Below are 18,794 nucleotides of genomic sequence, written 5' to 3' on the forward strand. Positions count from 1 at the left end.
AAACAAACAAACAAAAAATACTGTAGCACCTTAAAGACTAATTGTTATATTTCATTGTAAAGTCACTGTGAGTGCTGTGATTTAACCAAGTGATGGTTTTACATCTTTAGAGAAAGCATAATAATTTCCAGTCTTTAAAAGATTTCTCTTTTGGACTACAGTCTTTCCATTTTTTTAATTTGAAGAACCCATTAGCCAGCACAAATCAAAAGGCAGTAACTTGTGTGCACAGTTCTAAAGTTTACAGAAAAATCTGCCATTATTGTGCTGACAATCATTTGTGACAGATTGCTGTATCATTTTCAACAGACAAAAGAAGCTCTGTTCATAGTTGAAGGAAATTTATTCAGGCAATACGGCTGTTGCTCTATGGTAATTTGTCAGTCTTTGAACGGCTGAAGAAAACAGACACACACTTCACACAGGCATACACTTAAGTGCTTTTAAGATTCACTTCCTGATCCTGAGCCAATTTCTGGACTATATGAGAGTATTAGCCTCTGGGGATTGTTGGGGCTTTTGAGGAGAAAGGAACTTTAAGTGCAGAGATCTAGTTAAATTTCTCTCCTGCGTTGTGCTTTATAGCAGACCTGTACAATCTTCACACACTAAACCAAACGTGAGCCACAAAGCATGTATAGTAGCCAGAATCCTATTGCTGATTTGTGCGGGTATAAGGCAGTGGTTCCCAACCTTAGGTAACTCAGGTGTTCTTAGACTGCACTTCCCAGAAGCCTTTACCACTAGCTGCATCACTTCTGGAAGTTGCAGTCCAATAACTGGACTGGGAATCATGGGTATAAGGGAAATCACACAAATCTGCTTAATAATAAAGTGTTGTTTGTGTTCCTGGATGAATAGTCTATTGTATCATTAGCTGTACAATCCATACTTTATTAATAAACAGCAGTTTGCAGCTAAGACTTAAGCTATTTGCCTTACAGGAGTAGAAGCAGGCAATAGGATCCTGATGAATAGCTCTTCTAGAGCTCCATCAGTCTGTTTTTTATGCCTGCCTAAAATTGGCAGAAGGAGCTATAAATAGGCTAGCTCTCGGGCTATTGCATTAGTAGTTGCAGAGCTGATCCAAATTTCTGTTTCAATGATAGATCTGTGTGTGCATGTGTTACTTTGGGAAGTTACAGCCTGCTTGAATACACAAAAAGTGCAGAATCGCACAATTAGGGTCTAAATAAGCTGACTGTATATTAGAGAAACCGTGATACTAAGTTACTATTTGATGCAATCATCCTTTCCTTCATTTGTTATCACATGAAGATCTCAGTTGCTGTTTGAAAAAGAACTTAGAAGCATTTAAGAATATCTCACTCTTTATTACCTCTTCACTGGGTATTGATCCATTTCCAGAAACCATATAAAGTGCTGATTTTGACTTCTAAAGCTCACATGCCTGGTATCCAGGTTATGTGAAGGACCTCTTTATGAGTCTGCCAAGCTTTTAAGATCGTCAAGGGAAGCCTTTGCCCTCAGTCTCATATCTGGTGTGGAAACAAGAGAGAGACCTTTTGGTGACTACTCACAGGCTGTGAAAGCCCCTTCCACAGAGAGCCACGCTGGCCCCCTCCTCTGATGTCCTTGATGCAAATTTTTAGTAAGTAACTTGCTGCCAAGGAAGAGGATTTCAATGGATAATAACTTTTCCTTTTTAAAATGTTATTTTCAATTGTGTCAAACTGTTTTTATTCAATAGTTTTAATACACATTTAAAAACCTATGACAGTTTCTTGCATTTTAAAACTACCGTATTTTTCGCACAATAAGACACACTTCTCCATAAGACGCACCAAATTTTTAGGAGAAGAAAACAGGAAAAAAATAATCTGTTTTCTTCTCCTAAAATTGGTGAGCCTTATGGAGAGGTCCGTCTTATGGAACACACCCTAGGACCCTTTGGAGGTGCACCCAGCCCCCCCCCGGAGGCCAGAGGGGGCGAAATCGCCATCTTCTGAGACTCTTTTGAGGCTTGGGAAGCTTCAGAAGAGTCCCAGAAGGTGGTGATTTTGCCTACTCTGACTTCCAGGGGGGCAGGGTGAGTCTCTAAAGGGTCCTAGGGTGTGTTCCAGGACCCTTTAGAGACTCACCCTGCCCCCCGGAGGTCAGAGGGGGCAAAATCGTTACCTTCTGGGACTCTTCTGGAGCTTCCCAAGCCTCAAAAGAGTCCCAGAAGCTGGCAATTTCGCCCACGCTGGCCCCGTGGGGGCGTGAGGGGAGCATCCCAAGAGACCTGGAAGGCTCACTCAGACCCTTGTGGCGCTCCCTCCACCCCCCACGGGGCCACTGTGGGTGAAATCACCCTGGAAGCTGGCGATTTTGCCTGCGCTGGCCCCATGGGGGGGTGGAGGGAGCATCGCAAGGGTCTGAGTGAGCCTTCCAGGACCCTTGCGACGCTCCCCCCACCTGGAAGCTGGCGAATTCGCCTGCCCTGGTCCCTTGGGGGGGAGCGTCACAAGGGTCCTGGAAGGCTCACTCAGACCCTTGCGACGCTCCCCCTCACAGGGCCAGTACGGGCGAAATCGCTGGCTTCGCTCCATAAGACGCACAGACCCCCCCCACATTTTTTGGGGGGAAAAGTGTGTCTTATGGAGCAAAAAGTACAGTATGTTGTCATTTGATGTTTAAAAAATTTGTAAGGTTCCTTGAGTTCCTTTATTGGGAGAAAAGTGGAATATAAGTGGCATTTTTAAAAAAAGTTTACAAGAAATGCTTACGACTAGTTCGCAAGAATAATGAAACTGCACATTACTCTGAGAAACTCACGACTGATCAGCCAACTTAAAATAAGGAGTGAAGTAATGTCAAGGTTTACAGCTCCAGCCCCTTGGCTTTTGTGACAAAACTCTTTTTTCATTGTGTGTTGGAGGGAAGAGGGAGAGGAGTGACACAGCAATAATAGAGAAAATATAGCAGGCTAGGTAAAACACCAAACCTCACGGTAGCAGCTCTTTTTTCCCTCACACTGAATTTTATAGAATGAAATCCCTGCCCTTTGCAGCAACTCAAGTAAAACGTTTTAGAAGAGGTTGCTATGTTAGTATGTGCAGGAATATCAGGCTTTTTACTGTCTAATCACAAAAAAAAAAACACATTAAAATATTTTAAGAAGACAGGAATTACAGAGGGAAAAAAAGCAAAATCAATTTGTCTTTCGCATCCTGTAAAGACAGCTCAGTGAGTTAGGTATCTGGCTGCAGAGTCAGAGGTTGGGAATTTGATTCCCCACCGTCCCTTGTAGAAAAAGAGCCAGACTGAATGGCCTTGAGTAAGCTGCATGCACCCACAGCACCCCCAGAAGAAGAGAATGGTAAACTACATCAGAGTATTTTATACCAAGAAAATCATGCAAAAGAGATTGCTATAAGCTTGAAGTGACTTGAACACACACAATTATTGTTAATTAAAGAAATATAACATTATTTGAGGATGACTAGAGGATGGCAAGTTAAGGTGGAAGAGTTCTGTGTGGAATCACACTGTTTGATACAAGGAATCTGATGGCTGTCCTGCTGTTGTCTTCATCTTGAAGCCTTCCCATATTTCCCAATGCTTTTTCCCAAACTTTTTGTCTAACCAGAAACAAATCAATTAATGAAAAAGGACGAAACGGCTATACAATGGCTGAAATCCAATTAGATGAATGCTACATGCACAGTTCAGTTAGTTTGATGCTGACTAAAGACTTCTTTTTTTTTCAGTTTTGGGATTTCAGTAAGACTTTGGCCAATGTCTTGTTTGTTAATGAGAAGAATCGTCCATTTAGAAGAGTTCATAAATCTTAATCTTAATAAAAATGTTTAGCAGAAAGACAGAGCAGTCTAGATAATTACTAGTAAGGCTGTTACAAAACATTTAGATTATTTTCTATCTGGATATATCTAGCTGTGTACTCAGTTAATTTTAGTGATAGTAGTGAAATTAAAATGTCCTGAATCGTGTCTCACAAGTCCTAAATATGCACCAAACCCCATTGTTTAGGTGGTTCATATTACCAAGAGCTCTTCAGAAATCTTTTTAAAGTGCATGCCTAAATTGTGTCAACGGTACACTTAAAAATACTAAGTGTAATACTAGGTGTAAATGGGGAAACATGTTGCAAGCTTCTTAGCACATTATATATATATCAACAAGTAAGTTTTCACTGCAGTCTTGTGCATAGCCAATAATCTGTATGCTTTGGAAAAACTTTGGTCTCAGTAATCTGGCTTCCCAGAATGAAATTAATTGCTTCCACACTTCAAGAACAAAAGCCTAACTACTGAGTGCTAACACCGTTTGCATTGGTTAATTGCTCTCACTATTGCTCAGTTGTTTTTGTAGCCAGTACTCTGGAACTTCGTTACTTATTAATAATGCCACAGTCACCTTGAATGTTCATTATTTGTGCCTGTCTCCAATGTCATTTGGTCCCCACCATCAATCATACACTGTGTATAAAAACTTGTGGCCTAAATACTGAACTCTGAAAAAAAAAACACATTCTAGTGTAGCTGACTACCAAATCTGCTGGTCTCAAGGATGCCATAAGATTTTAAGTTTTATTGCTGCCGTTATTGTATTCATTTTTGTGCTACCTCCTGATTTTATTTCTGTTCAATGTGTGACAAACTCATTTAGCCATGATGCTGCACCAACACTTTCTAACATTATTGCAAATATTGTTTGTTACAGTGAGCTTTGTGGGCTACCGTTCCAAAACAAAAAAACACTATCTTTTCAAACTACAGTACAGTACAAGAAAGCATATCTCAGTCATTTTTTCTGTTCCTTTTTCTTGGTAACAACCATTGTAATCTTTATGTTTCCTTTTTTTTACATTCACCAGCCTCATCTGTTTCCTGCCATAGCCCATGTTCTTGAGAAAGAACTGCATTTACAACAAAAATCTTCGTAAGTTCTGTTGTCATAGGTGACCGTCTCATTCAATGCTCTTTAAAAAGACATTTGCCCTCTTACCTTAAAGTGGCTTAAATATTTACATATTATTCTAGCTTACCGAGTGTTCGAAAAGGCCTTTGATTTGGTGTCTGAGAGAAGAAGCCTGGTTTCAGGGCATTTGTGATTACAATGTCAAAAAGGTCAGCAAAATCATCCCTATAGCAATAAAAACAAAAGAAACACATGAAATGCAATTTAAGGTATTAAATGATTATTTCTCCCAGTCTGAGGTAACACAATATTCTACACACACAGAGAGAGAGAGAGAGAGAGAGAGAGAGACAGAGAGAGAGAGAGAGAGAGAGACTTTTATGAAAAGAAGTGTTTAGAATTATTATATATTTATTATATCCAAAGGAGGATATGTAGGTATATAAATATCCTAGCTGTGTAGGGAATCTCCTACATACATAAGAGTGGTGCTTTGAGTGTGGCTTCCCAACTACGTTCAACACACAGAAACCATCATCTCACCCATACATTTTGGGGTAGAAGCAACCAGATCTAGTCTCTCCATCCCATCAGATGCAAATTTGGAAAGGCAAATGGGAAAAATAAGATTCAGGAGAGATAACAGGCTCAAGAACAGAGACTAATAGAAGGAAAATGACAGGATCAAAGAGAATGAGAAATAGACAAGTACATATGGGGAAAAAACCAAGTTGTTCTTTAATCCTTTTGCAGCCCTTTCTTGTTTCTTTTTAAAAGGGCACTTGAAGGTCGAGAAGGAGAATAATTCAAGTATTTTCAGTTATATATAACAAACAGACAAAGCAAGAAACATTCATTGGCTATCACCAGAAAAGGATAGCTTGGCTACAATTATCTATATTCTAGTAATATAGCCACATCCTTGTGGCTGGATTACTGTAATGCAGCATCTGTGAAGGTGTCCTTCAAGGTGACTCCAAAGTTTCAATTAGTTCAGTATTCATTTGTGAAAATTCTGATTGATTTAGCTAGGTTGGCCAATATCACACCAGTTCTTAAAGAATTGCACTGCTTACCTATGCATTTCTAGCCTAAGCTAATATGCCAGAACTTGCCTCTGAAGTCCATAATACAGAGATGGGCAAAGTGTGGTCAATGGGCTGCATGCAGCTCCTGTCCCCCCAAATATTGATTTAAATACTCAGCAGATTATCTGCCACCACAAATTGGTGAAAAATTAATGAACTAATTAGTCCTGCTAATTGGCCAGTTTTGTCACACCACTTGTCACCTTGTGCATGCTCCTTGGGGAATGAACAATCAGCCTTTCTGGGAAAACAGGTCTGCCTATTTTGCCCACACCTGCCTTAATGGCCAGGGATTCACATACCTGATGGAACCCGCACCATCCTGCCCATGTACCAAGATAAGGTTGTCCTCTGAATACCATCAGCTGATATAGTACCTTGTATCTACACAAGAGTGGGGGCCCTTTCATGTTGATGTCTGAACTCTGGGGCACCCTTCTTAGAATACAACTAGTGATGTCTCATGTGGTCTTCTCCTTGCCCCAGCTAAAAAAAGGAAACTTGATTTCCAAAAAAAGGTGATAGGAGGGAGGCTTATGCAGAGTGATGGGCTCTGCCTCTGTCAAAATACTGAGTGGAAATTTCCAACGACATGATACCAAGGGGAAGCATTAAATCACATCCTCATAGCCTGCCTGTAACCAGCTTTAAACTTACCTTACGAGGATTATGCCATGGCAACGTCTGCCATGAATTTCTGGGACATTAATTTATAACTTTTCTGTGTGAACTGCAAATTATTGGTTCATGCCAAATGAAGGGATGTTTAATTTACAAAACCTGGCATTTGTTTTTTTTTCATGATCTAATAAAGGTATCACATTCTTCTACATTTGTGTTCTTAAATCAAGACATACATATTTAGTCATTCAATATAAATGAGTTTATTTCCTCTGTTTGCAATTTTAATATTTTGTTGCCTTCTAGCTTTATGAAGAACAATGACCTTAAAATACCACCTCCCCAACACACATGATCCAGTATTATTGTATGCTATCCTGGAATTCACTAGCAGGAAGGGTATTCTAGAATATTTTTAAAAACAATTAAAGAAACTGGGGTTAGCAATGGAGATCTGGCTTAGTATTCTACATTCATTCACAAAATAGATCAAACATTACAAAATATTTCCTTGCCAGAAATCTCCAACAGCTGCCAAATTTTGGAGAAAAGAAACATATACAGCCATAGAACAGAAAACTCTGTAATGTTTTATTAAGGCTTTAAATTATATAATCAAAAATACTTTCTACCTGCTACGTGTTTGGAAAGATCACCACCACAGAAAACCTGTAAAACACCCACTAATTACAATCCTAGGATTTTACAACATGGATTTGATTGCAAAGGTACTACAAGAATAAGTAGACAAATTGGTTTTGCAGACATCAGAAACGCCCATGGTTCTTACCCTAACTAAAAATAAATACTGTAATCAAATCCATAAAATTAACTCCATCTGTGAAATATTTATGATACATAATACTTACAGTCAGTAATCTAATCTGAAAAATATTAAGTGCTGGAGTGGGCAAATATCTGACAATAAATTATATTTTAAAAATTTGAGATATAAGCAAACTGTAGTCTTTATATCCTTGGGCACAATCCAGTGAATGTTTAGACTAACCTAAATCCTACAATGAAATAAGAGACGTAAAATATTCCATTTACATTGTCTTCCAACATCTCTGGACTCCATGTACAATCAAGTGCAAAAGTTTTAGTCCAATCAGTATTCTCTCTCTCTCTCTCTCTCTCAATCTCTCTCTCTCTCTCTCTCTCTCACACACACACACACACACACACAGGTTAACAAAAATGTTTTTTTTTAAAGAGTTTTGCTAAGGTCATATTCTCAACAGATGCATGTGAAGACCAATGATTATTATTGGCTAACTTTAAAAAATATTCTGTATAATGCTCTGTAAAAAAAACTACAATCTGAAATGCAACTAGACCTGTATACCAAGAGAAACTAAACTTGTGTTTTAAAATAATAATAGCTAAAGGAAAGTGTGTGGAAAATGATTTGTTCATTAGATCTGCATAAAAAGTTGACAATATAGCATAAGGTGCTTATAATATACAGTTTACAGTTAAAGGAAGGGATGATAGTGTGATGGGTCCATTAAGAATATTAAAAAAAACCCAGCAAGTTTTAGATGATAAATAAACTTCTTCAAGGCTGTACATCAAGTTCTTGTGGGTAGTTTCAAAATTATATGCTGTCATTAATGACCCAAATTAAAACAAAGGACAGACAATTTGTCCCCCACTGTTTCAAAAGACTGGCCATAAATTCCAAACTTCTAGCTGAGGAGAAGCTTGAAACGACAGGTTACTCACCTGTAATCGTAGTTCTTCAAATGGACCTCTGTGATTCACACCCTGGGTAATCCGCACCTACACGGAGCCTCGTCGGAAGATTCTAGAGCTTCTGCAGTAGCAAAAAACCACATTAGTGTAAACCCCTCCCCCTCCGTATATGTACCTTGGCGTCAAGACTCTCACTTCAGTTAGGTCAACTGCCGTATATTAGAGCTGTATGGTGTGACAGTGGGGAGGTCGGGTCAGGATGTGTGAATCACAGAGGTCACCTCGAAGAACTACAATTACAGGTGAATAACTCATCATTCTTCTTTGTGGCCTCTGTGAATCACACCCTGGGTGACTAGGAAGCTGTCTTACCCAGAAGAGGGTATCATGCCAAGGTAGAGGCTAGCACAGTACGTCCAAAGGCTGCATCAGATTTTTGCTGACCATCCAATCTATAGTGGTTGATGAATGTTGACGGCTATGACCATGTGGCAGAGGTGCAGATGTCTGTAAGAAACGGCATGGAAGCTGTCACTGCCCTAGTGGAGTGATGGCGAATCACCTGAGGAGCTGGCCTTCAAGTAAGCTGGTATGCCAGGTGGATGGTAGAAGCAACCCACCTGGAGATTCTTTGTGATGTCACCTGGAAACCCTTCATTGGGAGTTGATAGCTGACGAAAAGTCGAGCTGAATGTCGGAAGGGTTGCATCCAGAGCAGGAGACGGAGATGGGAAGAAAGATGGGAGAACCAATGGTTGGGACATATGAAACTGGGAAACAACCTTGGGGAGAAAAGAAATATCTACAAACAATTTGACCTTATCCAGATAAAACTGGAGATAAGGATAATCATAATGCAAAGCTGCAACTTCACTGGCATGACAAGCGGATGTGATAGCAATGAGGAACACTGTCTTAAAGGTAAGTCTAAAATCAATCAAAGATAAAGTCTCAAATGGGGCCTTGGTGAGTTGCTGAAGGACTACTGTTACAAACCATTGAGGAGAAGATGGGCGCACACCTGGATACATGTGTGATAAATCCTTCAGGAAACACTTCAGAGTAGGGTGTCTGAAGAACTGAAATGCTGGGGAGGTTGGTGGTTGATAGGAAATGACTGCAGCAAGATAAACCCTCAAGGAAGAAAGAGAGAGGCCCTTGATTTTAAGATGAAGCAGAAAACAAAGGACCATGGAGAGAGAGGGATTAACTGAAGGTAGTGTAGAGGCTTCAGTAAAGCTCCTGTAAAGGATGGACATCGGTTGGTATCAAGGATCATCCACGGGCAATGATGTTGATGGAATGTCCATGGGCAAAGGTCGATATCGGGGATTATTGATATTGAAGCTGGTATCTCAATGGTGGCAAAATAGATGTTTGAGTAATGGTCGATATTGAGGATCATCAATATCAGAGCCAGTACCTTGGTGGTGATGAAATGGAGGTTGTTGTTGAGGTGGTAAATGCGTAGATGGACCACATTGGATGGCTGTGGAGTAAATAGATGCTGGTGATGCCGAGTGGGAAGATCGATCCCAATCCTTTTGGGCCAGGAAATACCGGCCTACTAGAGCTGCAAACACACTCTGAGCTGAAGTATTGATCTGCTGTTCTGGATCTTTTAGGTGCCGGCTGATAGGCAGTCTGTAGCCCCTGATGCTCCTGATGGAGAGATCAGTTTGACACCGAGAGATGCCGAGAGTGAGGCTTCTGGTATGGCACTGCCGTCAAAACAGGGAGAGAAACCGGTTGATAATGTTTGGCAGGTTTTCTGGTTGAGCACTGGTCGGGGCAAGTGGCTACCTGATAATGGTGCTGGGCATGGGTCGATGCTGCACGCGAAAGCAGGCTGCTGTTCTCCGATAGTTGGTGCCCTTGATGATGTGTCGGAGGCCAAGGTGGTGGGCCTCCTGGGACAGAGGAGGGCACGGTATCAGGTTGGATTTCTACCCCTTGCACATCAGGTGAAGCAACCAAAGAGGGCTTGCTAGGGGAGCCAGACTGCTGGGGTCTGGCAGGAGAGGATGTAAGCTGATCCACCCGCTCTTCCCATTCTGGCGATTGCAAAGAATATGGTTGATGGCGTGGGAGCTCTTTGTCTGAGGGTGAACTGATGGAAATCAAATCCTGGGACTCTGAGAGTTGCGGAGAAGTAATCCCCAGGGTTTTCGCCTTTGAGGATTTGAACTTTTTCAGTGGCAAGGGATCCGGAGCCGAAGAGGTGTCAGATGGCTTTCTTTTTGTGGTCATTTTTGATGTTGAAGACTTTGACATCGACTGTTTAGTTTTGTGCCCCTTCGCCTGTTTGGATTATGTTGAGGGGGCATCGGAGCACGATGGTGTGGCCGAAGGGCATTGTTTTGCCATCTCTGAGATGGCTTTTTCGATGGACTTAGCTTGTGAGGTGGTTTTACAAGCAGGATGAGCCATAGATTTTACAGGTTGAAGGGACTGTTCCCAAAGTCAAAGCTTCAGCCTAGAGAGGTGAGTGAGTGAGAACTCCATGCTTAAAGTTCTTACAGTGAGGGCATAAGGAGGTTTGGTGAGCCTCACCAAGACCGAGAAGACATTTAGTGTGGCTGTCCGAAAGCGGGATCTTATTGTCACAGACCATGCAACGTTTAAACAGGCCCAAGGGGGCCATGAAATACGGATAAAATGAGAAAAGAAATGGGGGGCCCTTTGGCGCAGAACGAAAAGAAGAACCCCCCTTTTTTTGAAAGAAAAAAACAATAAGGGTTAAAATAAATTAAAAGGAATCAAGATTAAATTCTCTTTTGCTTTTAGGAAAAAGACACTCACAGAAGCAACGATACGAGGCTCTCAAGGCAACAGCTGAAAGAAACTGAAGGGAGAGTCTTGGCGGCAAGATACATATACAGAGGGGGAGGGGTCTACACTAATGTGGTTTTTTGCTATCGCAGAAGCTCTAGAAGGACATCCCACTTTGCCGAAAAGCTGAAGTAAATAATATTCCACTAACTACTGTATATTTGCTCACATTTTCTTCTTTTTAGCACACAAGCCATCTCTCAACATGCTTTCCCTGAACTTCCCCTATGAAAAGGCAGAATTCTAATCAAAGAGAGGTAGGGGTGGGGAAGGGGTGTTCTGACTCTCCATACCTTTTCCTCCTGGGAAAAAAGTACAGTAAGTCCTCAAACTGGAACAAAAATGGCCTAGTAGAAAAAGATCAAACATCCTTTCCTCCAGCTGTTGCTCTAATTACATTCACAGTCTAAACAGCTAAGTTTCAATTAAAAAATAATAGAAGCCCCCATTAAGAGAATGTTGTGTGTTTCCTACTTTTCATTAGTTTGGCTTCTATTACAAGTAGTGGATGAATATGTCCCATATTATCTTTCCATACATTTTAATATAAAGTGTGAATCTCCTGAAGTCCCCAGTGACTGAGGTTCATTTCTAAGTATCATTATCATTAAACACAATTTGGAAGATAGCGGCTACAGTAAAGTGACACAAACATAGAAGTACTACACTTACCCTATAATGTGCTCACATAAGAGCCTGCAATAGTCACTGTGAGAGCTGGTAATTAAAAGCAGAATCTTTCCACTGTCCTTCAGTCTTCTTAACCATTTTTTAACAGAATCAGAACAACACTGTATATATTTCTCTGGATTTCGTTTCACTTCTGGAAAGTATGTTCCACAATTTTCTGGAATTGTAGAAAGGAAAAGATTATACAAAGTACGGTATGTGTACATACCATCAGGTCCCCTTACAGCTTATTTCAGCAACTCCTTACCACTCCACAAAGTACTTTAAAAAAATTTAAATTGTAATAAAAAAAGGTTTAAAGGATCATATTGTAACAGTCGCTGAGAGGAAATGTCATAAACATTCTGGTGAGCACATGGACTTTATATAACTAAACACTCCAACAGATTGTGAACTCTAAACACTATTATGACACTCTTAAGCATTGTGATTTATAACACATTTATTGATTGTGTTGTATCACATATTCAGTATACTAGCTATTTTGGATAATGACTGCTTTATGAATCACAAGTTTATTATTTAAAAATTCTTGAGCTTCCCTGTCTTGCTTCAAGAGGTAATCAATATTATTAAGCAGAATTTGTTACATCCAGGAGTCTGAAGCACCTGAAAAGGGTGGAAGTGTTTCCTTCAGAATACAGAACCTTAGTAAGCATGACTACTAAAAGCCATGAGTGATAGAGAAAATTTTAAAAGGCGATGGAAGAGGAAGGATGTAAAGTTATCTTTCTAGAGAGAGTTAGTGCAGTTTCATAACAACCAGATGACTGACACTGAAGGCAGTTTTAAAACATACTGAGAAGTCTGTAAATGGGAGCGTACTTTTATGTCTAATAGTTAAAATGTAGGAAGTAAACTGCACTTCGTAATAGAAGACAATACTTCAACACACAGCAATACATTTGACGGAGTGTTGAAGATTTCCATTCCCTGTCATATCCCTGAATCAGACCTGGGCAATATTTCTAGCGGCTGCCAGAAACATGCAGTTCTGCTTGCAGCATGCAAGCTAAATCTCCTAGGATTTCTGTTCACATTTCCCTCTCCGATTTAATATCTGTGGTGAGCCCCACAGAATGATTTAACAACTCCTAGACATGACTTTTTTCTATGGAATGTGCACAGGGCTCGTCTTCAGACCAAAACTAATACAGTACAAAGATTTAAACTTCTTACCCTTCAGCACTCTCTCTCTTTCTCATTCTCTCTCTCTCTCTCTATCTATATATATGGAATGAAATGGTCTCATCACTTGATTCAAAGTTGCTTGAAAGCAGTCCTCCGATTCAAGCCAATGGATAACTACCGATTTCAGCAGGAGAAATATTTTGAACACAAAGAGCTCTGGCTTGTGAATTTAGCTTTCAAAATAATAACAGAATATTCTAGACAGTAAATACATTTATAGTAGAGATGGAGAAAAACTTTATTGCATCTCAGCATAGTATAAATAGATACCTATTCTCAAATGTTTATCTGGAGAATAAACAGATTTCTTTCTATTATATGTAGTATGAGCTGATTTGATGATATAAGAATTGATTAATATTAATTAAGCACAGTCCTACCCACACTATTGCTTAAAGGCTTAATAGAACGTGCACACACAAATGTTCCCTTTAACTTTTAATAAAGACAGGTCGGTTGATCTCCATGTTGACTTCTGGCAAATGCATGAATCATGCAGTTTGCATGCATTCCCCATCATTTTCTCTTTATAGAAAGATTTTAGTATTTCATTTGGACGATGATGTCCTAAATCTTAATCTAGTGAAGCCCACAGATAGTCTCCATTTGGTTAAACAGAATTCAGTACTGCTGTCCCATGTTGCTCAAATCTAACTGGAAAATTAGATTTTGAAGCCTTTGTTTCTAAACGCTTCAAAAATTTCAGGGATGTAAAGAGCCTGAGTGTCCCAACACAAAAAGGCTGTGGCAGAAAACAGACATTAAGAAGCCAAGAGCTCAAGGCAGAATTGGCTGTATTAGTCCCTGCGGTTGCCAAGAGTTCTGCCACAGGAAATCTGGACCATCTGACAGAGGCTTGAAACTGGACATGGTAACAATTGTGACAGGAACGAGTGAGCATTTGGGAACACCAAGACTGTTTGGTAAAGAGATCATTCTGTGCTCTGGCCTCTTTGTTCAGTTGTCTGATGGAGAGGAGCTCATATCAATTTTTGTTTTAGGCCTGTCAGCATCTTTGATGAGTTATACATCTTTCAGTTACAGTATAGGAATACCCCTATGAATGTATTCCGTTCAGTGAATATCTCTGCTAGTATTTTTAAAAGGAGAGTGAACAGCAAAACAAGGACCCTGAGATACTTTAAGACAGGATAATCAAGTGATGAAAATTCTGTGAAACATGTTACGTGATATGGGACACAGCCCAAGTAAAACAAATTGCTACTCTGGGCAGTATGCAACAAAGAAAATACAGAAACATACAATAAAATTATTCTGAAACAGTCAACTATCACAAATAAACAAACAGGACAAGACAGGCAGCTAACAACAGTTTCAGGGGATCCAATACAATGCTCTTATCCTCCTTTCTCCATTGTCCCAATTAATTGGGGAGAATGTTTCTAAAAGCCTCTCTAAACACCTCTGTTTTTAAGAGCTTTCTGAATGTGCAGTAGTAGTGGAGAGCATGGATTTTACCCCACTGATCAAACAGAAGCCCATAAACAGGAAATCTTGCAGTCTTCTTGAAGTCATCTACAGGTGATTTCTGTGCCCATCTTCACATTAATATGGCCTAGTAAAAATGATATACTAAGCAAGTTATGTTCAAGAGTTTGTTCCTCAACTCAGTAAGCATATCTTAAATGCCATGGGAATGTTATTTTTATTCTGTAGTTAAACAGTTTAACTACTAACTACAGTGAAAAGGGAATACTTCAAACTGTATTCCTTAACAAAGGTACTTGAAAATATGTTCTTATATATGTAACTTTAAATTCTTAGGAATCTGTTTTAGACCACCAGTTTCACTTGACAATCCTATATGTACTTCCCTGATAACCTTTTCCTGTAGCTCTTTACAGGGTTGCATAGCTAAGTTTGCAGCCCTTTGTCAGTCCAAAAACAACTTTAAGAGCTTTACATTTCCACAGTTCTTCCTGCTATTAATAATCTGAATTTCCTTCTCTATCAATTATCATTGTTCTGCTGTCTCCTTTTTCTAAATAAAGATAACCAAAGTGACATGTTATAAAGAGTTCACCATGACATCATGGATTTGGATTGACACAGAAGAATATTCCACCCTTCTCTATTTCTCACACAATCAGTTTTCACAGAAAATCCATTTCTAAGTAATAGAGACAACAGAAAAAGAAGTAAAGTCTGCTTCCAGAATGCAGGCTCCTACAACTAATCATCAAAAGGCTGCATACAGCTCTTTTTCTTTAACTTTTTTTTTCTCTCAGTAGAAACAATCACAGAGTTAGAACATACCCTTCAAAAGTCTCAGAGTCCAACCTTGGCCTAAGCAGCATATTCACAGCTGAAGCAACCCTGACAAATGGCCACCCAACCTCTCTTTAAAAATCTCCTGCAAAGGTGAGTTCAAGACACCTTCAAGACAGTCTTACTTTCAGGAAGTTATTCCTTATGTTGAAATGAAATCCCCTTTCTTGCAGTATGAATCAATTACAGTGGTGCCTCGCTTAACGAGCGCACCGTTTAACGACGAATTCGTATAGCGACATGTTTTTTGTGATCGCTAATGGGATCGCATTGCGACGTTCTCAATGGCCGAAAATCGCATTGTGATGATCGGTAAGCGTTTCGCTTACCGATCTTCACATTGCAATGTTTGCAGAACAGCTGATCGGCAGTTCCAAAATGGCCGCCGGATCACCAAAATGGCTGCCCGCAGCGTTTTCGCGCCCTGCCCTCGCTTACCAGGCAGCGAAAATGGCAGCCGGATGGGGGAATCTTCGCTCACCGGTGAGTTTTGTCCCAATAGGAACACATTAAACGGAGTTTAATGCATTCCTATGGGGTTCCCCACCACCACATAGTGACGAATCCGGATAGTGATGTTAATCCTGGAACGGATTAACGTCGCTATGCGGGGCACCACTGTACTTGGGGCCTTATGTTTTGGCTTTAAATAAAATATGACTTCTTGATCTTTCATGGGACAGTCCTGAGAATTTTCATAAATGTGACAGAACAATTATAGAACCACAAAAATCACTGAGTTGGAATGGCCCTATAAAGTCATTGTGTCCAACCCCTGCTTAGTGAAGGAATCCAAATCAAAGTATATCTGACAGATGGTTGTCCAATTTTTTCTTGAATGCCTCCAGCACAGAGGAAGAACCAGTTATACAGTATTCAAAAACAAATTCCAAGTTGGCTTGAGAGAAAGGACATAATTACAATATTATCAGAAAGAATAAATGTACAATATGTTATGTCTTATTCCCTATGGAATAAAAATGATGTGTATTTTTACCTGAAGATATGTGTAGATTAAGAGGCTCTTGACAAATGGGTGCCATCTTCAACTAATTACAAAAGCAGAAACTAATTTTCCAAAAAGTGGTCATGGGTTCTTTCTCTGTGGGTTTGATACTTATGGTTTCCACAGATATATAATGCTTTAAGTATTAAGGGAAAAAAAACATGAAACTTGGTTTGTTCCTAATTAAGATTTCCTATCCTTTCCCCGAGGAAATGGGAAGAAGAGCACAAGAGCCCCAATTTTCTCCTGGCATGCCATCACCACAGATAAACCACATTTTGTGCTTACATATGAAGGCAGACTTCAAATGTAGCCAATAGTTTAAAGGTGTGTAGGACCCCCAGTAGTACAAGAGGGAGCCAATGCATGTTTACCTTTTGAATAGTATGAAATGTTGGGCCTAGTTCTAGACTACTTACTTTCTCAAATAAGGGGTCAAATTGGTCCTGGCAATCCTTTAATAGCTTTGGGCAGGCATCAAGAGGAAAAGTCTGAAACAGATGCAGCAATTTAGGAAGTATTAGCATTTTAACTATTATGATCCCTACTCAGCTATGACACTATTCCTTTTCTTTCCTAGTGCCAGCTTTCAATTATCTTTTACATTATAATATATATTTATTTGTTTCATTTATATCCCACCTTTCAGTTAGCTTAAGGAACCATACTTGGCTCTCTTCTGCCCAGTTCATCTTGCAACAAATCTGTTAGGTGGGTCAGAATGAAAGACTATACCTGGCCCAAGGTCACCCAGTAAGTTGCACAGCTAAATGGGGGCTTGAAGCCATTTATCTTGAATCACAGTCCAGCATTCTAACCATCATACCGCAATGGCTCTCTTTTAATATTTTTTGCCTTTTAAAGCAGCAATCAGCTTTTCAACAGCTTCTATAAAGCAGAGATCTTAAAAAATACACCTTCCTGCACAGAAATACAGGAGGAGGAGAGTGGCTGTCCCATCGAGAGCATCTGGATCAATCTAGTTGGGGCAAAAAAACAAAAGGAACTTGGTAGCTGAAGTCTACTACTGACCGCCCAATCAAAGAGAGGAAGCGGATGAAACTTTTGAAAAATGGCAGGGTTTCATTAAATTTGTCCAGAGACAAAACAAGGTGCATCTGTTGGTCTGTTGTACAGCTATCTGTACCACAGGACCTCAAATGCTGAAAAGTTGCAATTCTGTTGTGACATAGGAAGAAAAATCACTGGACGTTCGCTGAATCCCTTAAAAAGAAAAAAGAAAAGAAGAAATCAAAAGATGTTTTATTAAGCCATATAGTTACTGCCCTCTAGTGATTTTGTACTGAATTTCCCTTATGCAGATCTGAAGTGAAGGACATTTTTCAGAGCTTTTCTCAAATATTATAGAGATAGTCCAAAGTATTACAAGAAGTTAAAAAATTGCGAGGGGAATAGATGTTAAAGCACATTAACTGTACAAGAGTTTGCCAACCATCTAGATATGGTTTGAGATGTCACCTGACAACCTTTAGTAGTTGGTGATGTAGCATTCCCCTTTATTAGGTCAAAGGTTCATGTTTTGTTATGTAATTGTTCATGCATATTCATGTTGCTGAGAGGCGGGGCCAAGTGAGATCTTATAAGAGGTGGAGCCTGAGAGTCAGTCAGAAGGTCAGAGAATAAGAGTCAGAGTGGGAGGAAGGGAGAAGGAGATAAGAGTGTGGAGTTTGGGGAATTCTGAGGTGTGATTAGAATTAGGAGTGTATTATCAAATAGAAGGTTGCTAATAATAACTTTACCTACAGAATATCTTCACGAATCAATTTAAATTTCTGTAATCAATAAACAAAAGTTCTATTTAAAAGACCTTGAAGTGTGGACTTGAATCTTCATGAAGTAATGGTGATTTAGTGATCACCTGGTGGCAGCAGTCTAAAAGAGGGGATTGTTTGCCTTCGTGTGCTCTAAGTCTTGACGGTCAAGAAAGGGGCACAAGGGTGAATGCAACAGGTGACTTATGAAAAGGTGAAGTGAGCAACTGAAAGATTGTGTGTGCTGCATGTAAAAGGCAAGGGCTTATCTAACATCTAGAGTATGAATCTTTTCTTGAGTTGATGATAGTGATGGAAAGAAGGAAGGAAGGATAAATGGCTGAGAGAGATGGAACTGAGATACAACTTTGGGGAGGAAATAAATATCTATGGATAGTTTCACCTTGTCTGGAAAAAAATGTAAATATAGTCATTACGTAAGGCTGCTAAATCACTAGCTCATTGAGCTGAGGTGATGGCTACGAGGAAAACTGTTTTAAAGGTAAGTAGTTGTAAATCAGTTGAAAAAAAGCTTTAGTAGGTTGTTGTAGGACCAGCGTTAATGACCACTGCAGGGAAGGCGGATGCATATCTGGATACATATGAGATAGAACTTTAAGAAAATGCTTTAATATTGGATGTTTGAAGAAATGAGGTGCTGGAGAGTTAGGAGGCTGATAATAAACTATGGCAGAGAGTCAAACTCTCAAAGAAGAGAGGGAA

General features: G+C 39.8%; 2 protein-coding genes across 7 annotated transcripts in view; both read right to left on the reverse strand.

Annotated features, from left to right (window-relative positions):
- Positions 1-18,794, reverse strand: part of LOC144586492 (uncharacterized) — a 1,082,363-nt gene that overhangs the window by 255,600 nt on the left and 807,969 nt on the right. The window lies entirely within an intron of this gene.
- Positions 1-18,794, reverse strand: part of NT5DC1 (5'-nucleotidase domain containing 1) — a 122,973-nt gene that overhangs the window by 30,752 nt on the left and 73,427 nt on the right. For all 6 annotated transcript variants that reach the window (XM_078384813.1, XM_020810837.3, XM_020810834.3 and 3 more), the window contains exons 7-8: positions 11,796-11,970; positions 5,012-5,109 (exon numbers count right to left, since the gene is read on the reverse strand). In XM_078384813.1, coding sequence (XP_078240939.1) covers positions 5,012-5,109; positions 11,796-11,970 — 273 coding nt within the window. The remainder of the gene's footprint in view (positions 1-5,011; positions 5,110-11,795; positions 11,971-18,794) is intronic.

Source organism: Pogona vitticeps, chromosome 1 (genome assembly GCF_051106095.1).
Source record: "Pogona vitticeps strain Pit_001003342236 chromosome 1, PviZW2.1, whole genome shotgun sequence".
In the NCBI taxonomy this organism is placed as follows: Eukaryota; Metazoa; Chordata; class Lepidosauria; order Squamata; family Agamidae; genus Pogona; species Pogona vitticeps.